Source organism: Pogona vitticeps, chromosome 2, assembly GCF_051106095.1.
Source record: "Pogona vitticeps strain Pit_001003342236 chromosome 2, PviZW2.1, whole genome shotgun sequence".
Lineage (NCBI taxonomy): Eukaryota > Metazoa > Chordata > Lepidosauria > Squamata > Agamidae > Pogona > Pogona vitticeps.
In genome coordinates, this window is record NC_135784.1 from 18,983,587 (window position 1) to 19,007,503 (window position 23,917).

Here is a 23,917-nt window from a genome sequence, read left to right on the forward strand (position 1 = left end):
CCAGAAGCCTTCACCACTCGCTATTCTGGCCAGGATTTCGGGGGAGTTGTTGTCCAAGAACGTCTGGGGAACCAAGGTTGGGCCGCACTGCCGTCTATCCTCTCCTGGTAGGTGCTGCATACTGAGCTTAAAGGAGTCTACAATTCCCAGCTTGCTGGCTCGAAAGAGGCCCTGTTCCAGATGAGTAAAACGTAGGTGTCTGTAAGCAAGGATTCTACGGATATGGTAAAAAGGCTCCCTTCAAATGATGGGTTGTAATACTGTATTTACAAATTAAGATAATCCTCCCCCTGAAAAACATGAGAGTAATTTCAATTACTACATGTAGTGATTAGTTACATAGCATAGTATGCAATACAGTGGTGCCTCGCATAACAAGCGCACCGTTTAACGACGAATTCGCATAGCGATCCGTTTTTTGGGATCGCTAATGCAATCGCATACCGATGGTTCCAATGGGCAAAAATCGCTTTGCAACGATCGGTAAGCATTTTGCTTACCGATCTTCGCATTGCGATGTCGGGGGAACAGCTGATCGGCGGCTCCAAAATGGCCGCCGGAAGACCCAAAATGGCCGCATGCAGCATTTTCGCACCCTGCCCTCACCGAGGGCGCGAAAATGCCTGCGCTATGGAGGAACATCGCTGAACGGTGAGTTTGGGGCCCATTGGAATGCGTTAAACGAAGTTTAATGCTTTCCAATGGGTTTTTCTATTCCGTTTAGTGATGTTTCCGAATAGCAATGGTTAATCCGGAATGGATTAACCTCGCTATGCGGGGCACCACTGTACTATATTAACAGTTACATGTCATCATGTTGATTTCCACTTATGGCAGCCTTTCCTAAGGTTTCCTGGGTATGGAATACACAAAAAGTGTTTTACCTTTCCCGTCCTCTGGAGGCAGCCTTGGGACTGTGCAGCTGGCCCAAGGCCATCCAGGCTGGCTCTTCTCCTAGGTGGCCCATTGGGGGAATTGAATTCTTGTTTCTGGCTCCACCGATACTCAGCTGAGGAAGCTATATAACTAGCTCCTAACCCAATTTTTGGCTACAAAATTCAAAGATACAGATTTGACACACAGCCCTCATAGGAAAAATTAATATACCAAATTAATGTCATCATATAGACAGACAATCACCTTTTTGCCACATAGTTTTTATTAATTCTCCCATCATAAACTTTTCAACATATAGTTCTCCAATTACACATATTAGTTTGTGGTGTGATATCTTCATGTAAAGGAGAAGGGATTTCAAATATAACAAGAGGACGCAGAATAGATACCTCATATTAAGACAGAAGGGTCCTATACATTTTTAAAATGTCCTTGTCTATTGATCCTTGAGGCTATCCATAAAATTATATTTACAAATCCTAAACATCTACAGTGGTGCCTTGCACAGCGAGGTTAATCCGTTCCGGATTAACCCTCGCTGTGTGAAAGCATCGTTGAACGGGGCAGGAAAAGTCATTGGAACGCATTAAACAGGGTTTAATGCGTTCCAATTGGGCCGAATATTCACCGTTCAGCGATGCTTCCCTATGGCCGGCAGCCATTTTCGCGCCCTCCCCTCGCTTAACGAGGGCGCGAAAACGCTGCGCGCGGCCATTTTGGGGCTTCCGGTGGCCATTTTGTAGCCGCGGAACAGCTGATCGGCAGGTTGCAAAGTGAAGGTCGGTAAGCGAACCGCTTACCGACCTTCGCTCTGCGATTTTCGCCCATTGGGGCTGTCGCTCTGCGGGGCGCTCATTGTGCGAGGCACCACTGTACTTTTTATATTTTCCTGACCAGACTCTGGGGCTTGAGACTCAAAATTCACACTACCGGCTCTCAGGGGCAGTCTAAACTTCAAGAAAGGCTCCTGAAACTGACGAGCAAAAGATACCAACAATTGATAGCTGAAAATAAGAAGGAAGAACAAAAGTACCTATATACTCGAGTACAAGCCAACCCGAATATAAGCCAAGGCACCCAAATTTACCACAAAAAACTGGGAAAACTTATTGACTCGAGTATAAGCCAACGATGGAAAATGCAGCAGCTACTGGTAAATTTCAAAAATAAAAATAGATACCAATAAAATTACACTAATTGAGGCATCAGTAGGTTAAATGTTTTTGAAGATACAATGGTGCCTCGCTTAGCAACATTAATTCGTTCCGCAAAAATCGCTGCAGAACGAAAACGTCGCTATGCGATATTAAAAAGCCCATAGAAACGCATTGAAACCCCTTCAATGCGTTCCTATGGGCTTAAAACCCACCATTGAGCGAAGATCCTCCATAGCGCCGCCATTTTCGGTGCCTCTAAAGCGAGGAATCCGTCCCTAAACAGAGTGGGCGACCATGTTTTTTTTCCGGCAGCCATTTTGAAACCGCTGATCAGCTGTGCGAAAATGGGGGCTTTGCGATGATCGCTTCCCTGCGATCATCGCAAAGCGAAAATACCCCATAGAGAACATCGCAAAGCGATAGCTTTTGCGATCACAAAAACAGCATCGCTAAGCGATTTCGTCGCTAAACAGAGCGATCGCTAAGCGAGGCACCACTGTACTGCCTTTCTGAGCTGTGAGACACACTTCACTGCCTGCAGAGGGAGGACTCATACCGGATGCTGCGCTTATCTACTGCTCTACTGCTGCGTAACAAGATGAAAAGAGACGGGGGATGGAGGAGGAAGGTGGGAGGAGGAAGGTGGGTACATAGAATATGCAGAAGAAGAGAATGTGGGAGTATCCTGGAAGTGGAAATGCAGTGTACTTAACCTGGATCATCAGGCCACTCTCAGAGGCTGCAGGCGCCTGTAGATGAGCAGGGAAGTCCAGAGAACACCCGCACTGCAGGGGAGAACATGTAATTTTGACACTGACTCAAGTATAAGCCAAGGGAGGTGCTTTTTTTTGGAAAAAATTGTGCTGAAAAACTAGGCTTATACTCGAGTATATACAGTAAGTAGCCATTCAAGGATGAAGAAATTCAGAGGGGTTATTCAAACACGGACTATGACAGATCCCTGTCCCAGAGTGCAGCCTGCTGAAATATTTCATTGCAATTTAAGTAGATCTCAGAGTGGCCATAAAGTCAGATAAGACAGAGTATTCTATGGATGGCCTACTAAGGAAACATTTAATAGTTTCTAGCAGTTGCTAACAATAACTCCAAGCACTTCTTGCTTAGCAACACAGTTTTAGTACTTCTAGCACATGGCAAATCAAGCAACACATGTCTAGCAAAGGTAAATCCCAACACAGCATTTTCAAAGAAAGCATTTAGCATTGCAACATCCCCAACCCCAACATGTGCAGGAAGAAATCATGTTCAGGAAGCAATTCAGTTGATTCCAGTTGCGCCACCAGAGAACTGGTTGTGCAGTCAAGACGCGCTGACTGACTGGGTGTAATTCCCCATTAACTTCTGCAGGTGTAACATAGTACTCTGGCAAATGCAACTAGATTTCAGCTAGAAAGTTTAGACATAAGAAACGGCACACATGACCTCTTATTAAGGGACAATTCCTGCTATACTCTTGTCTCCAGTCTTGTTAGCATTGGTATCTTTCTTCTCTGGAGCTTAGTGAATGTCTACCCTGGAAAGAGTCAGGCCTTTTTAGTGAATCCTTTCGGCACAACTGCAGTACTTCAGTCAAGACTCTGCTCACAACCCAAGTTCAATCCTGATAGGCTCAGGTAGCTGGCTCGAGGTTGATTCAGCTGTCCATCCTTCCAAAGTGGGTTCATGTGAGTATCAAGTTTGCTTGGGAGGGCCATGTGTAACTTGTATAATTAAACTGTAAACTGCCCAGAGAGTGCATTAAAGTGCTATGGGGCAGTATATAAGCAGCATGCTGGTTTGCTTTGAATCCGTTTACAAACCACTGTGGTGAGCTGTCAAGATTATGACTGGGACTGAAGCTTTTGCCTGTAAAGGAGCATGTAGAGGGCTTTTCAAGCATGTGCATTTTTAAAAGCAAGAGTTAGGAATCCAGATTCTGAGCACTTGTACGGTTTGTACAGAGTGCTGTCCTCTGAAGATGCTGGCCACAGAGACTGGCGAAACGTTAGGAAGAACAACCTTCAGAACACGGCCAAAGAGCCCGAAAAACCCACAACAACCACTTGTACGGTTCCTCCACAGCAGTGGTTCCCAACCTTGGGTAGCTTAGGTTTTCTTTGAGTGCAACTCCTAGAAATCCATCGAGCACAGATGGAAGCTCTTTCCACACTGAAAATTCATGTTTTTTTTTTTTTCTCTTCGAGTGCTTTGGTGGGCAGATTTACCTCAGTACCCAAAACTGTTTCTACAATCTCAGCATTTATACAGTTTTCCTGCTGGGTGGGTTCTCTGCCAGCACAGTTCTTGTAGCATCTGAATCTCTCTCTCCATTCTGTGCCTGTTCTTTAATGGACAACATGGCTGTTGCTGGGTCCAAAGTTCTTCCCATACAATGCACCTTTCCTGTCTTCTGCAAGCTCTTTGGTGGTTAACAAGGGTGCTGCTGATTTTGAAGTGCTTTCCTCCATACTGAAAGTCTGTGCCTTCTTTCTGGCGTGAATCCTCTGATGGGCAGCAAGGGCGCTACTTTGCCTGAAGCTCTTCCCACACTCGGAGCACGTATACGGTTTTTCTCCAGTGTGCGTCCTTTGATGGACGGTTAGTCCGCTGCTCTGTCTAAAGCTTTTCCCGCACTCAGAGCATTTATAGGGTTTCTCTCCGGTGTGGGTTCGCTGGTGGTTAGCCAAGTGGCTGCTCTCTCTGAAGCTCTTCCCGCACTCGGAGCATTTATAGGGCTTCTCTCCTGTGTGGGTTCTTTGATGTTTCGCAAGGGTTCCCTTGTGTCTAAAAGTCTTTCCACACTCTGAGCATTTATAGGGCTTCTCCCTGGTGTGAATCCTTTGGTGAGCAGCAAGAGCGCTGCTCTGCCTGAAGCTCTTCCCGCACTCGGAGCATTTGTAGGGTTTCTCTCCTGTGTGGGTTCTTTGATGTATGACAAGATGCATCCTCCAGCTGAAGCTCTTTCCGCACTCTGAACATTTAAAAGGCTTCCCTCTGTGCTCTTTTCTAAATACGCCGACCCTTGTCATCCTAGTTAACATTCTTTTATTGATCTTCCTTCCATCACCTACAAGAGTAAACGGAGAAACAGGATCAGACAGGAATGGGTCTTCAATTCAGAAAGCAGGCCTTGATCATCATGTCTGATTTCAGAAACCCTGCAGGACTGGGGCAGTTAATTACCTCAAAGGGAGAGACACCCCCCCCCCAGTGTATTCCAGGAAGAGGCCCTCGCTCAGTAGTATGATAGAAAAGCTGAAGGTCCCTATGAAAAACAGTCCTGGCGAAAACACTGGAGAGCAGCTACCAGTCAGGCTTGACAGCACTAGGCTAAGTGGACAAATGCTTATTCATCATCCTAGAACTGCAGAGCTGGAAGGGACCTTATAGATCATCAAGTCTAGTCCCTGTGAAAGAGGCATAGCGGGGAATCGAACTTCCAACCTCTGGCTCCATAAGGCAGGTGTCAGGATCTATTAGATATGGAACAAAGAAACCCTTACCCAAAGAGATCAGATGCCCCACGTTTTCCTCCATGACTTCCTTGTGCAGGGCCTTCTGACCTGGATCCAGTAACGTCCACTCATCCTCCATAAAGTTCACAGCCACTTCCTCGAAGGTCACTGGTCCCTGAAAAGAGTCACAGCAGAAAAAAGCCTTTGATTTAGTACAGATCAGGTAGAAATTCCAAAAGTAAACATTGAAAGTAAACGTGAGGTTAACACGTTAAGTAAAAATGGCAGCAAGTTCTCCAGAGGGACTACTATCAAAGAGATGACGGAAATATAATATAATTATAAATATAATTCATCAACACACTTGTATTTCTGATCACCATGTATAGGTGTGAAAGCTGGACAGTAAAGAAAAAAAAATTGATTCATTCAAAATGTGGTGCTGGAGGACACCTTTGTCGATACCCTGAACGGCCAGAAAGACAAAATGGGTCCTAGATCAAGCCAAGCTCTAGAGGGGAAAAAGTTGAGACTAAGGTTGTCCTACTCTGGGCACATCATGAGAAAGCAGGATTCTCTGGAAAAGGCCATAATCCTGGGAAATGGAGAAGGCAGCAGGGAAAGAGGAAGAACAAACACGAGATGGATGAACTCCCTAAAGGAAGCCACAGTCTTGAGTTTCCAAGAGCTGAGCAGGGATGTTGAGGTCAGGACCTTCTGGAGATCATTCATTCATCGGGTTGCCATAAGTCAGAGGCCACTTGGCTCCACATAACAAGCGTGAGCTCTTGAAAACCTAGAAAGCTGGGGTCAAATTTTAGAGTTGGAAGGTGCAGGACTGGCCAGAGTCCAGAGGAACAAAAGGAAAATTGTGATAGCCCACTGACTCTGGAGCCCGTTTCGTTAGACCTTTTGTTTCCCTTAATCATTTCCCATCAGAGAAGTCACAGGGGAGATGATGGGAGGCCAGGCTAAGCCATTTGGGGACCCCCCCCCCCAAATGCCTTATGGCTCCTTCTACTTGAAATCTTTCAAGTTCTGCTCCGAGAGCTGTGTCATTATGTCAAGATCTGGGAGTCCAATTTCCCACTGCTCCTCCTCCGCTTTTATTGCGTCATTTCCATTATTTTTATTTGTTTATTTATTTATAAGCCACCTTTCTCCCGGTAAGAAGACCCAACTGTCCCACCTTCAAGCCATTTCTGGGCTGTTGCCCTCCAGTCCTGCTTCTGGGCTTCCCAGATCAATTGGCAGGACAAAGAAGGTGTGAATGCATGGATCATTGACTTTAATGCATCGGGTTCTTTTCATGTTCTGCCTGTTTCTTCTCATTCCAAATCAACACTGTCAGGAACGAACGCCCCACCTTGGGTCTCCCCCACCACTTCTTCTTTTTCTTTTTTCTTCTCCTACCTGATCAGGTCGTATAGGAACTGTTTCTGCTCTTGACAGAGGAGGCTGCGATCCACCGCCTGTGGAAGAGAGACACAATATCGTTTGCCATTTCTCTTACTGCCCTGAAATTAATTCTTCACCAGGATGCTTGAAGTCCCCCCCTCCTTTTTGTAGAGCTTGGAAATGCTTTTTTGTGGGGAAGGGGGGCACAATGTCCAAAAAAAACGCTTCGCCATGCTAGCCCAGTGGTTCTTAACCTTTTTGAAAGAAACGCCCCCTTGAGCCATTGAGGAAGTTATCATCACCCCCCTCTTATTTCTTATTATATTTTATTTATTTATTTATTTATTTATTTATTTATTTGTTTGTTTGTTTGTTTGTTTGTTTGTTTAAGACACTTAAATCCAATGACCCCTGAAAACAAAATTCAATTCCAAGAAAATGAAATGCCCCCAAAAAGTAACATTTAATGATTTAGTTGCAAGCAAATTTTAAGACTCAAAAAGAAATATAAAAAGGGCATAAAATGCAGGAACTAAAAATTTCAAGACAAAAACTCTGAAACTAAATTAAGATAGGAGGAAAATATATATTCATGCACATTGTAAAAAGGCTGCAGCCATCTTCACAGGTTTGGCTTGCTCCAGCGCCCCCTACCGCCCCCCTTCTGCTCCAGCGCCCCCACACTGCCCCTTTTTGTTCTACCGCCCCCCTAAAAATGAAATCGTCCCCTGGGGGGCATTATCGCCCAGGTTAAGAACCACTGTGCTAGCCGAAGGAACAGCAGAGTTACAAAAGTATTTCAACATGATAGGTACAGTATATAACAAGAAGAGGATGAAATGGAATCCTACACCTTTTCCTCTCTCAAGGGTAACGATTAGAGATATGCGATTCATTACTGGGTTTTTTGAGGAGGAGGACTCCAATTCCCAGAATCCTCCATTCTGGGAGTTCCACCTGCCACACCCACACCTAAGTTGTGCTCACCTGGGGAAAAACTGGGCTGGAAAGCTTCATGGCCAAGGATAGGCCTAGTTCTGGCCTGGTGTCGTATTAGAAAACCTAAGCTTATCCTAGGCCTCAAAGCCCACTAGCCTGGTCTTTTTCCAGGTGAGCACCATTATGGAAGGTTCCATGGCTGAGGATAGGCCTAGCTCTGGACTAGTGTTCTGTTAGAAATCCTAGGTCTATCCTAGGCCTCAAAGCCTATTAGCCCAGTCTTTTTCCAGGTGAGTGCCATTATGGAAGATTTCATGGCCAAGGATAGGCCTGGCTCTGGACTAGCGTTCTGTTAGAAATCCTAGGTCTATCCTAGGCCTCAAAGCCTACTAGCCTGGTCTTTTTCCAGTTGAGTGCCATTATGGAAGGTTTCATGGCCGAGGATAGGCCTAGCTCTGGACTAGCATTCTGTTAGAAATCCTAGGTCTAACCTAGGCCTCAAAGCCCACTAGCCTGGTCTTTTTCCAGGTGAGTGCCATTATGGAAGGTTTCATGGCCGAGGATAGGCCTAGCTCTGGACTAGCGTTCTGTTAGAAATCCTAGGTCTAACCTAGGCCTCAAAGCCCACTAGCCTGGTCTTTTTCCAGGTGAGCGCCATTATGGAAGGTTTCATGGCCAAGAATAGGCCTGGCTCTGGCCTAGCGTTCTATTAGAAATCCTAGGCCTATCCTAGGCCTCAAAGCCTACTAGCCTGGTCTTTTTCCAGGTGAGCGCCATTATGGAAGGTTTCATGGCCAAGGATAGACCTGGCTTTGGCCTAGCGTTCTATTAGAAATCCTAGGCCTATCCTAGGCCTCAAAGCCTACTAGCCTGGTCTTTTTCCAGGTGAGTGCCATTATGGAAGGTTTCATGGCCAAGGATAGGCCTGGCTTTGGCCTAGCGTTCTATTAGAAATCCTAGGCCTATCCTAGGCCTCAAAGCCTACTAGCCTGGTCTTTTTCCAGGTGATTGCCATTATGGAAGGTTTCATGGCCAAGGATAGGCCTGGCTTTGGCCTAGCGTTCTATTAGAAATCCTAGGCCTATCCTAGGCCTCAAAGCCTACTAGCCTGGTCTTTTTCCAGGTGAGCACCATTATGGAAGGTTTCATGGCCGAGAATAGGCCTGGCTCTGGCCTAGCGTTCTATTAGAAATCCTAGGCCTATCGTAGGCCCCAAAGCCTAGCTGAGTCTTTTTCCACGTGAGCACTATTATAGAAGGTTTTACGGCCACAAATTCTTCTAGCCCAGACTTTCTCCAGGTGAGTGCAATTTAGCTGTGGCATGGGGAACCCACAGAAGGCAAAATTCTGGGATTCGGAGTCCTCCTCTGGAAAATAAAATAGCACATGCTTAGTAACCACCTACTCCCCCAGCTAGCAAGGGTGATGAGTCCCTCCTCTATAATGAGGCTATAGTCTAGGGCAGTAGTTCTTAACGTTGGGTTACTCGGGTGTTTTTGAACTGCAACTTCCAGAAACCCCAGCCAGCACAGCTGGTGGTGAAGGCTTCTGGGAGCTGCAGTCCAAAAACACCTGAGTAACCCAAGGTTAAGAACCAGTGGTCTAGGGGGTCATTTTTCTGGCTTCAGAGCCCTCTGGGAACTGCACCAGTGCCTGTGAACTGGAAGGTCATTTCCATGGTGGGGGAGGAAACAGTCCCCCCCCCAAAAGCAGAGTTGAAACCTTGTTTTAGAGGGGAAATGCTCCCTGGGCATCCAGTTTTCCTTTTGCTTTAAGAAACTCAATTTTTATCCCCTCTAGAAACATGGGAAAGACTGCTTAGAGCCACAGAAATAGTCCATAAGGTCCATTAATGGATACTGCACCTGTTCTTGAGAAGGCAGCTATCTCAGTGGGATAGCTTCGCTTTTGGTGGACATGATCCCTTTGTAAGCTCACTAGTTTATTCAATGTACACATTTACCTGGAAAAAAAAAGTCTCATTGGAACTGACAGGCTGTACTCTTGAGTAAGTAGATGAGAGAAGAGCATTTCTTCCTCAAAGAGAAGCAAAAGGAATGTTAAAGCTCTCTGGGAAAGTTAATCAAGCATCGTCATCATCATCATGTGCTGTCAAGTCAATTCAAACTTATGGTGACCCTTTTCAGGATTTTCCAGGTGGAAAGTACTCAGAAGTGGTTTCCCCTTCCCTTCCTCTAGGGGGAGCCCTGGGACTGTACAGCTTACCCAAGGCCACCCAGGCTGGCTTTTCTCCCAGGAAACCCAGTGGAGGAATCCCAACCTCTGGCTCTGCAGCCTTATACTTAAACCACTGAGCTATCCAGCCAGCCACTACCCAATGAGAAGGCACCTCTGTCATTGTCTTCCACAGTCTTCCTGAAAGTTGTTTTGTGTTGGATCCCCAGGGCAGTCTTCTCTGCCTCAGGTCGTCCAAGAGCCATGCTGTTTAACAAACTTGTCGCCTAAAAGAAGCATAAAAATTAGAGTCACTGAGAAAAGGATTTTAGAAAGCTTAGGAAATTCATTCATTCATTCATTCATTCATTCATTCATTCATTCATTCATTCATTCATTGCATTTATACCCCACCCATCTAGTCAATAGACTACTCTGGGCGGCTTCCAACATATATAATAAGACAATATAAAATATAACAACATTATAAACATCAGTAATCAAATTATTCAAGATGGAAAGAGATAAGAGAAAGCAAATCAATTAATAACTTAAGGGAAGAAGTCATTTAGAAGGGAAAGGAAAGAGTCATTTAGAAAAAGAGGGGAAGGACAGAAATCTGTTGAATTAACTGTTAGAGCAGTACAACAATGGAACCGATGACCTTGGGAGATGATGAGTACTCCAATGCTGGAGGCACTCAAGAGAAAATTGGGCAACCATCCTGTCAGATCTGCTTTGATTTGGATTCCTGCCTTGAGCAGGAGATCAGACGTGATGGCCCCTTCCAACTCAATGATTCTATTATACTGTGAATTACGACGGCTGCTGATTTGTTTCCCAGCACAACTCAAGAAAGTGGTGCGTAGCTTTCAAGCCCTCAAATACTCACAGAAGTGCCTCTTCCCATATGAACGTACTAAGGACAGCGCCTTTTTCGTGGTGGTGGCCTGATGAAATGGTTGGACAGTGTCATTGAAGTGACCAACATGAATTTGACACAACTCCGGGAGGCAGTGGAAGACAGGAGGGCCTGGCGTGCTCTGGTCCATGGGGTCACGAAGAGTCGGACACGACTTAACGACTAAACAACAAACCTGACTCTAGAATTCTCTCTCTCTACAGAAGGGGGCCTAGTGCTGACAGCTTATTCTCCTTTCAGCTTCAGATCAGGCATTTAGGTTTCTCCGGGTATTTCAACAGGTTACAGACAAAGGTTCTTTTAAAATCTGTACAAAGGAAGAGCAGTTTAGGATTGGTAACAACAAACAACAATAGATAAGGAAGAGAGGCATAACATACTGAAGTTAGTGATTCTCAGAATTCTGTCTGGGACTTCGATAATTACAAAGCAGTATGGGCTACTGTGCAGGCTAGGTTTCTAGCACTGGGAGACTAAGCCAATGCTTTGACTCAACTGTAGCAGGATCTACTCCTTTTTTTTTTTGCATCTCCTCCTACCTGATCTGACTGGACTGCAGCCACTTCCATTGTTAACGGGGAAGCCCTTGAACAAAGCTGCAGGTTCATTCCACTACCTGTGAAGGAGACAGAGGAGGACAGATGCTTTTCCAGCACGTGGCAAACCCCCTTTCTAGGATGGAAACCCAACTGTTGACAGGGCATGAAATGAAAGGACCTGGATGTGTTTAGCCTGGATGGTAGAAAAGGGGACTCGGGAGAAACAGAATAACATTCTTGATATCCAAAGGAGGCACCAGGAAGTCAAGGATTTGTTCTCTGTTGCCTGACAGTGTAGGGCTCAATTTCGCTGAATATCACGAGAAATTTGTTTGTTTGTGTCTCTGTGTGTTTGTTTTTCATACACTCCATTAATGCACTATTCTGACCGGTTTGCAAATGATTAAAACACAGCTTCATCCTCAATTTTCTTGAGGATAAAGAAGGTTGACAATGTACAGTGGTGCCTCGCTTAACGACGATAATCTGTTCCAGGAAAATCACTGTTAAGCACAAACATCGTAAAGCGAAATAAAAAATCCCATTGAAACGCACTGAAACCCATTCAATGTGTTCCAATGGGGTAAAAACTCACCATCCAGTGAAGATCCTCCATACGACGGCCATTTTCGCTGCCTGTATAGCGAGGAATCCGTCCATAAGCACAGGGGGGGAGCCATTTTAAGCACCTGGTGGCCATTTTGAAAACCCGACGATCAGCTGTTTTTGATCGTCATAAAGCGAAAATTGGTTCCCGAAGCACGGAACCGATCATCGCTAAACGAAATTCCCCCATTTAGGCCATCTTTTTGCAATCGCATTTGCGATCGCAAAAAGATCGTCGTAAAGCAGATTCATCGTAATGCGGGGCAATCGTTAAGCAGGGCACGACTGTATTCCCCTCTTTAACTGGACAGCTTCAAGTACAGCAACCTAATAAGGGTGTTTCTTTATTTACTATATTTATATCCTGCCCACCTAGTGGTAAGCTACTACTCTGGGCAGTTCACCATACATAAAAACACCCCACTTCCCCCACCCTAACCGAAAAGACAAACAATGTTCTCTCTCTGGCCGTTCCCAACTAAGTGGAAGGTCCCTCCCAGCTCTATGGTTCTGTGACTCTATGGTTTTTGAGATTCCTAGAAGTGAACACAGAGCATTTATCTCATAAAATATAATGTTTCATACATTCTGAGAAAATCTTTCATGGTTGAAATGAATTCCTCTTTGCAAACCTCAGCCTACGAACTAGCTTTCCCTGATACAGGGAGCCCAGTAGTTTGAGAGATACTCTGGGGAGGGATGGCAAGTTAGGGAGAGATCCCGCTGCCTCTTACCCAGGGTGGGGGCACCTCCTGCATTCTCCTGCACGATCCACCTGAATGCCATCTTCTTTTCTGCCTCCACTGGAGCCTCTCCCTCCTCAATGGCTGGGTTGGCTAACATGGCTTTCGCCTGAAAGGGACCACGAAGACTGGTGGCAGGGAACGAGGCGATTATACAAGGAATGGTTCCATCCAAGGGGGAAAACTCATCGAAAGAATTGCCCTGACTAGATGTTTGCTTCCGGGCAAAACTCAAGGCACCAGCGTGTCACTTTCCAACCCTCAAATGATGGTTCGGCGGGCGTCCCTTCCCCAACCCCAACGGCCTATGCCTTAAGGTGCCACAGAGTTGTTGTTGTTGTTGTTGCTATGTGTCAAGTTGACTCTGACTTATGGGGTCCCAATGAGTTAGTCACCTCCAAAATATCCTCTGTTCAACAGCCTTGCTAGACTCTTGTAAACTCAACCCTGTGGCTTATTTTAGGGGGTCTATACACTCATACTTGATACACATAAACAAACAATTCATCTCGTCTTTGGTCTTCTTCTTCTACTGCTACCTTCATGTTTTCCCAGTATTATTGTCTTTTCTAGTGAGCCCTGCCTTTTCATAATGTGACCAAAGTAGGACAGGACCTGTATCCCTAAATAGAGTTCAAGAACTGAATGATGGACATATAGCTAAGAGTGTCCCCTTCAGAGGCGGCACCCTGACTCTAGAACACCTTCCTGACAGGTATTGATATTACTGTTTTTATACTACCAGGACCAGACATCAGTATTTATACAGTATAGGTGTTTGTTTGTTTTTTGCTTTTGTTTAGTCGCTAAGTTGTGTCCAACTCTTTGTGACCCCATGGACCAGAGCACGTCAGGCCCTCCTGTCTTCCACTGCCTCCCAGAGTTGGGTCAAACTCATGTTGGTTGCTTCGTTGACACTGTCCAACCATCTCATCCTCTGTCATCCCCTTCTCCTCTTGCCTTCACACTTTCCCAACATTAAGGTCTTTTCCAAGGAGTCTTCTCTTCTCATGAGATGGCCAAAGTATTGGAGCCTCAGCGTCAGGATCTGTCCTTCCAGTGAGCACTCAGGGTTGATCTCCTTCAGAATGGTACTTGTACTTATCCTCTGCTCTTCCTCAGTAGCATGTTGGATGCCTCCCGACCTGAGGGACTCATCTTCCAGTATCATATCTTTTAGCCTTTTGTTTCTGTCCATGGAGTGTTTTTGGCAGAGATACTGGAGTGGCTTGCCAATTCCTACTCAAGGTGGATCACGTACAGTCAGAACTCTCCACTATGACCTCTCTGTCTTGGGTGTCCCTGCACGGCATAGCCCACAGCTTCTCTGAATTACCCAAACCCCTCTGAATTACCAAAGGCAGCAATCCGTGAAGGGGATTTATATAGTTACTATGTTAATAATTTGCAGATGGGTTTTAGTAGTTGGAACTACAGTAGGATCCCAGTATCTGCAAGGGATCTGCTCCATGATCTACGTGAATGAAACGTACAATATAACAAGGAGGCGGGCCAAAAATCACAAGGGGTGGAGCAATGGCCACAAGACCCAACCACTCCTTCTATGTTGTATACAGGACTGCAGTAAATCACGGATAACTGAAACTGCAGATACAGTGGTGCCCCGCTTGACAACGATAATCTGTTCCGTTAAAATCGCTGTTAAGCAATATCGTCATCAAGCGAAAGTAAAAAACCTATTGAAATGCACTGAAAACCGTTCAGTGCATTCCAATGGGTGAAATATCTCATCATAAAGAGAAGATCCTCCATAGGGAAAGCCATTTTCGATTGCTGTCTTCCGGAAATAGGTCCGGAAAACAGCGAGCGGCCATTTTGAAAACCTGACGATTAGCTGTTTTTCATCGTTGTGAAGCGAAAAACTGGTTCCCAAAGCCGGGAACCGATCATCGTCAAACGAAAAAACCCATTGAATCTTTGAATAGCGATCGCAAAAAAATAATAATCATAAAGCGTTTTCGACATCTAATGGGGTAATCGTCAAGCGGGGCACCACTGTACCAGTTCTGTGGATACAGGGGTCCTAATGTCCTCTCTATGGCTAGAAGAGCAAGTCAGTGCCTCTTGATCTGCTCCCCACCACAAAGAACCAAAATGTCACAAACATCCCATGGACTTTCAACCTCCCACTCTGAATGTTTTTCATAAAATAACTAGTAAATGAAGGAAGCATTTAGAGTAGCATTCGTCACTTGTTCTCGCCCTTGGGATTATCAATGTGAAATGCTCTCACCTGCTCTGCTTCCTGATTCTTCTCCTCTGCCTGGCTCAGGAGGAAGCCTTCGGCCAGGGCCACCGCCTGGGAACTGGTCTCCGCTCCACATTCCCTCACCCAGGTGGACATCTCCGGGGGAAGGATGGCCAGGAACTGCTCCAGGATTACCAGGTCCAGGATCTCAGCCTTGGTGTGCCTTTCTGGCTTCAGCCACTGACGGCAAAGATCATGAAGTCGGCTGCAAACATCTCGGGGCCCCTCTGCCTCCCGGTAAGAGAATCCCCTAAATCGTTGAAGGTGTTCATCAGAACCAACAGCATCCTTGCCTGGGTCCTTTTGCATCGGTCTTCTGCAGGACGGGGTGCTGTCCCTGGTCTTGGTACCATCAGAGCCACTTTTTTCTACTTCGGTTCCAGCCCCATCCGGTTCTTCCATCATGGGTCCTTGCTCGTCCTCTAACATGACCCACGGGAGTTCCTTGTTCTACTGCAAATTCTTCAGGGTAGGAAGAGCAGGAGAGGTGGCGGTAGATGAAAAGTGTATCACACCCTGTTTTGTCTGCACAGGAAAAGAAGCTGCCGCACGCCTAGGCAGACTGTGGGTCTATCTGGCCCACAAGTATGGACGAGGGCAGGCAGCAGCTGTCAGGTGAGAGTTTCTCCAGGCATCCTGAGTCCCTGCTTAGGATGGAACCAGGGACCTTCTACTGGCCCAGCATGCTCTGCCACTGAGCTACTCTATTTCCATAGTCACTCTCCTTAAACTCACTTTATTCCCTAAGAGGAAGGAGGCTTTACAAGGAACACTGTGGGGAATCAGTCTGTTGACTGGGAATTCCCCCAGGGAAAAAAGAGAGAGAGAGATTAATACCAAATTTCAGAAAGACATCAGCTTCAGAGACCCCCAGATACACATGCAATACTGCCTCCCTGTTTTCCCTAGACATGCTCACCTCTGGGAGGACTGCACCAGTCCTTTTTTCTTTTGCATCTTTTCTCTCCCTTTGCAGGAAGGAGTTTGAAACTGGTTTAGATGCATTCAGATCCACAATGCACCAATTCACCAGCTGGCAGAGAAAAAGGGGGAAACGAGGACAGTTTTGAGGAGTAATCCTGGAGAAGGATCAGCAGCACAACCCTCTTCCCTTGAGGGGGATCTGGAAGACACCAGGAGAGATTCATTTGACCCTTTCAGACCCCCTCTTCCCCCTATTACTGTAAATATAAATGAGTTTGAAATGAGATTTTTCCAGCTCATAGGGAACCACCTTGGAATCTTACTCGGGGAATCTCCGAGCTTCACCAAAGGAAGATCATCTAAGTCAGAAGCTCCCTGATGGGGACACTGGAGAAAACCTGACCCCAGGGGCAGTGGGGAGACATCCCAGGCTCATCTGATGCCATGCCCAGCCCCGCTCCTCCTCCTCCTCCTCCTCCTGTCCTCCGCTTTGCCTTTTATCCTTCCTGAAGATCTCTGCCTTCTGCAGCAGGAATGAAACGTCAAGCTGATTGGATGGAAGAAGGAGGCCGGAACTGGGCATCGCCGTTTGCAACCCTGGTGCCGCTCTACCAATCGAGCCTCTCTCGTTTTAACCCTGAGATGGACTCTCACTTCGGGCACTCTCTCCCCCCCCCACAACACGGGGGGGGGGAGAGATTATTCCAGCCAAAAATACATCCAGGCTTCTCGTCGTAATGCAAGAGGGATTTCCCTCCTCCCTTTCTGTTTTTTTGCCACATCATTTGATCCTGCGTGGGCGATTGAGGTTTGGTTCAGGAGGGTCGCCATAAATTGTAATTGAGAATATTAAGGAGACTGAAGACGGGAAGAAGGACTGCCCTTCTGACAAGGATTTATTTGCATTAGAGGGGGTCCAAAATTGCATGGGGGGTTGTTGTTGTTGTTTTTTTCGACTGTTGTTCTTTAGTCGTTAAGTCCTGTCCGACTCTTCGTGACCCCACAGACCAGAGCACGCCAGGCCCTCCTGTCTTCCACTGCCATTCATGTTGGTAGCTTTGATGACACGGTCCAACCATCTCGTCCTCTGCCATCCCCTTCTCCTCTTGCAATCACACTTTCCTAACATCAGGGTCTTTTCCACTCCCGTCTTCCCTTCTCATGAGATGGCCAAAGTACTGGAGCCTCAGCTTCAGGATCTGTCCTTCCAGTGAGCACTCAGGATTGATTGCCTTCAAAATTTATACAGTACTCCCCCTCCCACCCATTCCTTTTTTTAAGCCATGGAGTTCCCCTCTCAGGTTTGCTTTGCTTTCGTCTTAGGATCATCATTTGCCCGAATACTTTTCACTTCCCCTTGGAAGTGAAATGCTCCCCCTGGCAGAGGTCCATACAAGTCTCCAACTGAAACAAACGGGGGTTGGCACTTGTGCAAGGAAATTCTGGATACCTCCTTGGGCAAGCGTGGATTAAGTCCTGCCACTGACACAATGAATTGGATTCTGCCCATGATGGTGCCATCTTTGTTTTTACCTCAGTGCTGGAGTTCTTGGCATCTGCCTCACTGGAGGTCTTCCCAGGGAGCAACATAATTTTTCCAATGGTTAAAACTGCTGCTAGTTTTCTTTAGAGCCTGTAACTACAGGCTTGGGCTTTGGACCTGCTGAAGATCTGTGTCCTATGGATTCTGGCAGTTCCACCCTAAGGCCCTATGGCACAGTGGTTACACTGCAGTACTGCAGCGAAAACTCTGCTTGCCACCTGGGTTCAATCCCAGATAGCCGGCTCGAGGTTCACTCAGCCTTGCATGCTTCAAAGGTGGGTAAATTGAGTATCCAGCCTGTTGGTAGTGGGAGCAATGTGTAATCTGCATCATTCAATTGGAAACCACCCAGAGAGTACTTTAAGCCTCATGGGGCAGTATATAAGCACACTTTTAAGGCCAACTCCTAAGAAGCCCCATTTGTGGGTTTGCAGAGCAGTCCTTCTAACTGCCTCTGAAGAGAACCTTCTAACTGCCTCTGAAGAGAACCACCTGAAAACAACAAGATCCCTCCTATCCCCCATCTAATTTTTCTCCCCCAGAGATATGATCCTGCCCTTGTGACAGGAGACGATGAGCATGTTTAGCTCCCCAAGCTGCTCTGCTAATCATAGAAGTTCCAAAGAGGACAGTGAATTCCTGGGATGGACAGTTTTAGTCCTCACCATGCTTGATTTACTTTTCCTTTAGGTTTAAAATGCCATCTGAACAAATCCTTTCGTCCAAAGAAAGTATCTGCCCTTATTCCCACCAGGCCACTTGAGGAAACATCCGTGTCTTGAGGTGGTGCTGAATGGAGTGTGCCTTCACAGCCCCACATTCAGCAGGAAGGAGCCCCCAAGTCTGGGGGCCAGCACAGAAAATGACTCCTTTTAAAAAAAACATTTTTCAAAACACTTCTGTTATGGATCATCTTCTGAGGATGGACTGATCTGATGCAGACGCTGATTGCTGTAGGAATGGGTACTGCTGAAAGTCCCAGCCTTTCGGAGGATGGAAAGGAAATCACCACCGCCCTGAATTAGGGTCAGGAGGAAATAGGCCATCAGTGTCCTTCTTTCTGTGAATTTCTGTCTTTGCCCAGAAGCTTCCTTTTCTTTTCATATTTGCCCCTTTCTCTGTTGTTTCTTCTTTCAGGCAGCCGGTGGCTTCCCTGAGGCAAAGAAAACTCCACTGGACGCTCAATAGAAGGAAGTATCATTGAAGTGTGAAAGACGTGAGGAAGAGACCGCGAGGAAGAGACCGCGAGGTCTCTGTTCAGCCTGCCGTTTAGAAAAACTTGCTTTCAAGGTTCATCGCTTTATCAAGAGTCACTGGTCTCATGATTCCCCATGGTCCCTGTTTGTTTCAATAAGCAAAGGCGTTCACGCTACCTGCACTTCAGCTGCCACCAGTTGATTTCATCAACAATACCTATTATTAATAATCAAGGTCCAGGCCATATGTCATTTAAAAAGAACCAAACAGAAATTGTTTCTTGATACAGGTGTTGAAAGAACAAGCAATGTTGTTAAATGGTTGTTGTGGGTTTTTCGGGCTCTTTGGCCATGTTCTGAAGGCTGTTTTTCCTAACGTTTCGCCAGTCTCTGTGGCGGGCATCTTCAAAGGACAGCACCCTTGTGCCCAGTGGGAATAAGGGCAGTGCTGTCCTCTGAAGATGTCAGCCACAGACACTGATGAAATGTTAGGAAGAACAGCCTTCAGAACACGGCCAAAGAGTCCGAAAAAACCCACAACAACCATTAGGTCCCGTGTTGTTAGATCTTAAACAAACATTCTCTTTTGAGCTGGCCACTAGGTCTTGTAAATCCTGAGGTAAAATAGTTGAGTAGGTATTTTCCTTCTCTTAGGATTCCCCAGATCTGGGTCCAGAAGCCCCCAAAACTAAGTCTTCACCAAAGACTCTAATGGGTACCAAGGAGCTCACACTACATGGCCCTCAGCTGCCACCATTGATTTCATCAACAATACCTATTATTAATAATCAAGGTCCAGGCCATATGTCATTTTAAAAGAACCAAATAGGAATTGTTAATTGATAACAGGTGTTGACCGAGCAAGCAATGTTGTTAAATCTTAAACAAACGTTCTCCTTTATCCTTTTCAACCACCACTCTCCCACCCAAACTCCCAAACTCTCTCTCTCAATCCCTTCCACTCTTCTTCTCAAAACCCTACCTCCCTGTCTAAACTCCTCCTCCTGCTGCTGAATCTCTTATACTGTACCTCGCGAGTGCTCCCCTCCAGCACTCCCATTGGTTTATGCAAATAGCTTATGAATATTCATGACCTGGACGAACTGACCTGGGTGAATGCAAGAGACACAGATAACAGACATTTCAGTCCAGAGGTAGCTTTCCCAAGCACCAGTTATCTGGCTGTGGAGCAAATTACTATCAGTCCTAAAGTATCTCCCTTATTTCCTTTCTTTCCCTCACAGGTGACGAAAGGAGCCCAAGTCCTTCTTCAAGACCTTCTCCTGTAGCAATGGAAATGGCACTTGTATGGCCTCCCTGACCCTTCTCTCAAACCACCCATGTTCTCCATCCAAAATGAGTACAGCTTGGTCATCAAATGAGTGTCCTTTGCCCTTCCCATGAAGGAGAGCTGCTGATTGTGGTCCTGAGCCATTGCCTTTCCTGTGCTGGGCCGTTCCCCTGTTTAGTGGCTGTTTGGTTTCTCCAGCGCAGAGCTTCGAACACTCCTCTTTGCATTGGACTCCATATACTACTATATTGCTCCTGTTGTGTTTTGGTGTCTGGACTTTGGGGTGGACAGGTCTCTGCCTTAGTGTGTTTGAAGTGTACAAGCATGTGGCATTTACCAAAAATCCTTTTGATCTTTTCAGACACACCCACCATGTAAGGAACAACCATGTTCTTCCATCGGCTCTGGGTCTCAAACTGTTCCATTGTCCTGCTGGGTCGGGACATTGCCTTGTTAAAGGCCTATTTTGGATATCCACAGGCCTTAAGGGCTGTTCTCAGATGTCCATCTTCCTTCTCCTTGGCTTCTGTGGAGGTGGGGATGTTTCTTGCTCTATGGGTTAGTGTCCTGATGACCCCTAGTTTGTGTTGCAATGGGTGGTAAGAGTCAAACTGCAGGTATTGATCAGTATGTGTGTATGGTTTTCTGCAACTTTCTATTCCTAAAATGCTTAGGATCCTATGATGACTGCACAGTCGAGGGAAGCCATCCAGTTGTCTTTGGCATCTTCCCTGGTGAACTTGATATTTGGGTCCACTGCGTTTATGTGGTCTGTGAAGGTCTGTACTTCCTGAATCTTGATCTTTACCCAGGTCTCGTCCATGTACCTGAACCAGTGAGATGGAGTCATCCCCTGGAAGGTGTTTAGTGCCTTCTTTTACACGTCTTCCATATATACGTTCAGGTATGTGGATGAAACCTGGGTGAAGATGCCTTTGGGAAGCTCATAACCAAGATGTGAGGGAAGCAGCTCTCTTCTGCTGTCTCTCTGCAGCAATCCATGTTCCAATGTATGGTTCCCCTCAATCATAAAGATATTATGGTATATGTAAACATCATGCCTAGTCACCATTGGTAGTCTTTGTTGTTGTTTAGTCATTTAGTCGTGTCCGACTCTTCATGACCCCATGGAGCAGAAGACACCAGGCCCTCCTGTCTTCCACTGCCTCCTGGAATTTGATCAAATTCATGTCGGTCGCTTCGATGACACTGTCCAACCATCTCGTCCTCGGTCGTCCCCTTCTCCTCTTGCCTTCACACTTTGCCAACATCAGGGTCTTTTCCAGGAAGTCTTCTGATGAGATGGCCAAAGTATTGGAGCCTCAGCTTCAGGATTTGTCCTTCCAGTGAGCACTCAGGGTTGATTTCCAAGAGCCTCCTCCAGCACCACAATTCAAAAGCATCAATTCTTAGTTTACCACAATCAGGACCACAATCTTAGTCCACAATCAGGACCACAATTAGTCAGCCTTCTCAGCTCAGAGCTGCATGGGTTCAAGAGGCTGGATGGGAGCATCTTGAGTGAGGGCGTCCCATCTCCTGGATTTACAATGTCAGGGACATAACACCAAAGGAAAAGGGATCAGGAGGGAGGAGAAGAGAAGCAAACTCACACTACTAGTTCTTCCAAACTGCCTTCTTTCCCTGGATTTAGAAAGAGTAGGTGAAGAGGGGAAACAACAAGGATGTCATGTTTCAGGCAAGCCTTTGGAAAGGCCCTGCTCCCAGTGGCTTTCTGTTACAGCATCAGGAAATAAGGTGTTACAGGAGTACAACAGAGGGCATGATGTGAGTCTGAAGGAGCTAACTTATCCACAGGGATATCCTTTCCTCCATTATTTGCCCATCCCAAGGTTAGAAAAAAAAACATGTGATTTTGCTTATTCTCCCAACCTCCAGCATCATCGAATGACTTCTGAGTTCAAGTATGAGGAAGAAAGCTATAAAAATCTTACTTTTTCCGTATTTTTCCATGTCATACCTAATTTTGATATGCTTCTATCATGTTAAGCGTTATTAGGTCCTTTAAAAAATAAATTAGACAACCTTTCCATACAAGGAAGTTCCTCCAGGCATATGATCCTATTCACTTTGCCCCCCCCCCTTTCCAACATCATTTATTTTGGTAATGGGACTGGTGTGCTCATCGTGGATTAGCTCATTTCATTTAATGGAGATCTTGTCATATTAGTGATTTGCCTTTCAGTTTCTTCAGTAATGATCCTGTACATGGAATTTGCTGTGCCAACTCTTGAGGGAGCTTCAGGCTGTCCAGTGGAGCCCATCGTCTCCTTGACCAGCTTGGACTTCTCGTAACTTCAATGTGAGTAGGAACTCATTTTTAAAATTCAAATTTCATCGTGACGGCATATACTAAGATCCAGGTCTATACAGCCTGTGTCCTGATTACTGTCCTGCACCGCAGTGAGTCCTGGACACTTGGTGCACGGCAGGAGAGGAAATTGAACACGTTCCATATACATTGTCTTCAACACACTTTTGGTATCACCAGGCAGGACAAAGTTCCAAATAGAGTAGTCCTAGAATGAACTGGAATTTTTAGCATGTATATATTACTGAAACAGCGATGTCTATGTATGGAGAATTAGTGCAGGGAAAGCACCCCAGAGGGAGACCACAGCTGCGATACAAGGATATCTGCAAGCGGGATCCGAAGGTCTTAGGAATGGTCCTCAACAGATGGGAGACTTTGACATCTGAGCGTTCAGCCTGGAGGCAGGCATTGCATCAGGGCCTCTCCCAATTTGAAGACACCCTTGTCCAGCAGGCCGAGGCAGAGAGGCAGTCCGAGAAACCAGGAAAACCAGGGAGCTGGTCAGGAGACAGATTGTACTTGTCTTCAGTGTGGAAGGGATGGTCCCTCTCAAATTGGCCTTCTCACCCACACTAGACGCTGTTCCAACTCCTCTATTAAGAGCATGTTACCATAGTCTCTAAAGAGTGAAGGATGCCTAATCTAAACACATATGCCTTCTGATAGTTTCCTTCCTCATTTGAGGAAGACTGCCTTTATCATCACAGGTTTCTGTTTACACTTGCATGTGATTGGAGGAAGAGTGATAAGAAAAAGGAAGATAATAGGAAAGACATTAGAGGGAAACACAAATTTTGAAAAGAATGTTTTTCAACTCAAAACCATATGAATGCTCAGAATGTGAAAAACATTTTAAGCAGAGATACTACCCATTAGAAAATCCACATGGGAGAAATAACCATATGAATGTTCAGAGTGCGGAAAGAGCTTCTAGTGGAGGGATCACCTTACAGCCCATCAGAGGATCCACACAGATCAGAAACCACATCAATTGGCTCAGACTGTGGGTGAAGCTTCAAGCAGGAGGATAGTTTTTCTTCACACCAAAGAATCTACACAGGAGACGAACCCTATAAATGCTCAGAGTGTGGGAAAAGCTTCAAGTGGTGAGATAGCCTTTCTTCACATCAAAATACTGTATCCACATGGGAGAGAAACGCTATAAATGCTCAGAGTGTGGTAAGAGATTCAGGGATGAGATAACTGTGCTAAACCTCAAAGAACTCACTGAGGAGAGAAACTGTATAAAGCTCAGAGTGCAAAAAGAGCAGTCAGATAAACCTGCTACCCATCAAATTAACGACAAAGGAGAGAAATCATATTAGTGCAGTTTGTGGAAACAGCCTCAGGGATAAAGTTAACCTTGTGAAATATCAAGACACTCACACAGGAGAGAAGCCATAGAAATACTCCGATTGTGAAGGATAAAGCTGCTACCCACTAAAGGACTCACGTGAAAGAAAAATGATATACGGTGGTGCCTGGCATTACGACGTTAATTCGTTCCAGCAAAATCGCTGTAGATTGA

At 45.9% G+C, this 23,917-nt stretch overlaps 1 protein-coding gene across 3 annotated transcripts; it reads right to left on the minus strand.

Annotated features, from left to right (window-relative positions):
• Positions 1-1,136: 1,136 nt before the first annotated feature.
• On the minus strand, positions 1,137-22,636 carry LOC110091612 (zinc finger protein 213). Of its 3 annotated transcripts, none has more exons than XM_078388175.1 (6): positions 16,020-22,636; positions 15,086-15,562; positions 10,197-10,308; positions 6,923-6,981; positions 5,558-5,684; positions 1,137-5,121 (listed from the first exon to the last, which is right to left on the minus strand). In XM_078388175.1, exons 2-6 carry the CDS (start codon positions 15,527-15,529, stop codon positions 4,400-4,402), a joined length of 1,464 nt encoding a protein of 487 aa, XP_078244301.1. In that variant the 5' UTR covers positions 15,530-15,562; positions 16,020-22,636; the 3' UTR covers positions 1,137-4,399. The 3 variants fall into 3 exon arrangements, with proteins under 3 accessions (XP_078244301.1, XP_078244300.1, XP_078244299.1); XM_078388174.1 differs by having other exon boundaries at positions 15,086-15,894; XM_078388173.1 differs by having other exon boundaries at positions 15,086-22,636.
• Between the last annotated feature and the right edge of the window lie 1,281 nt (positions 22,637-23,917).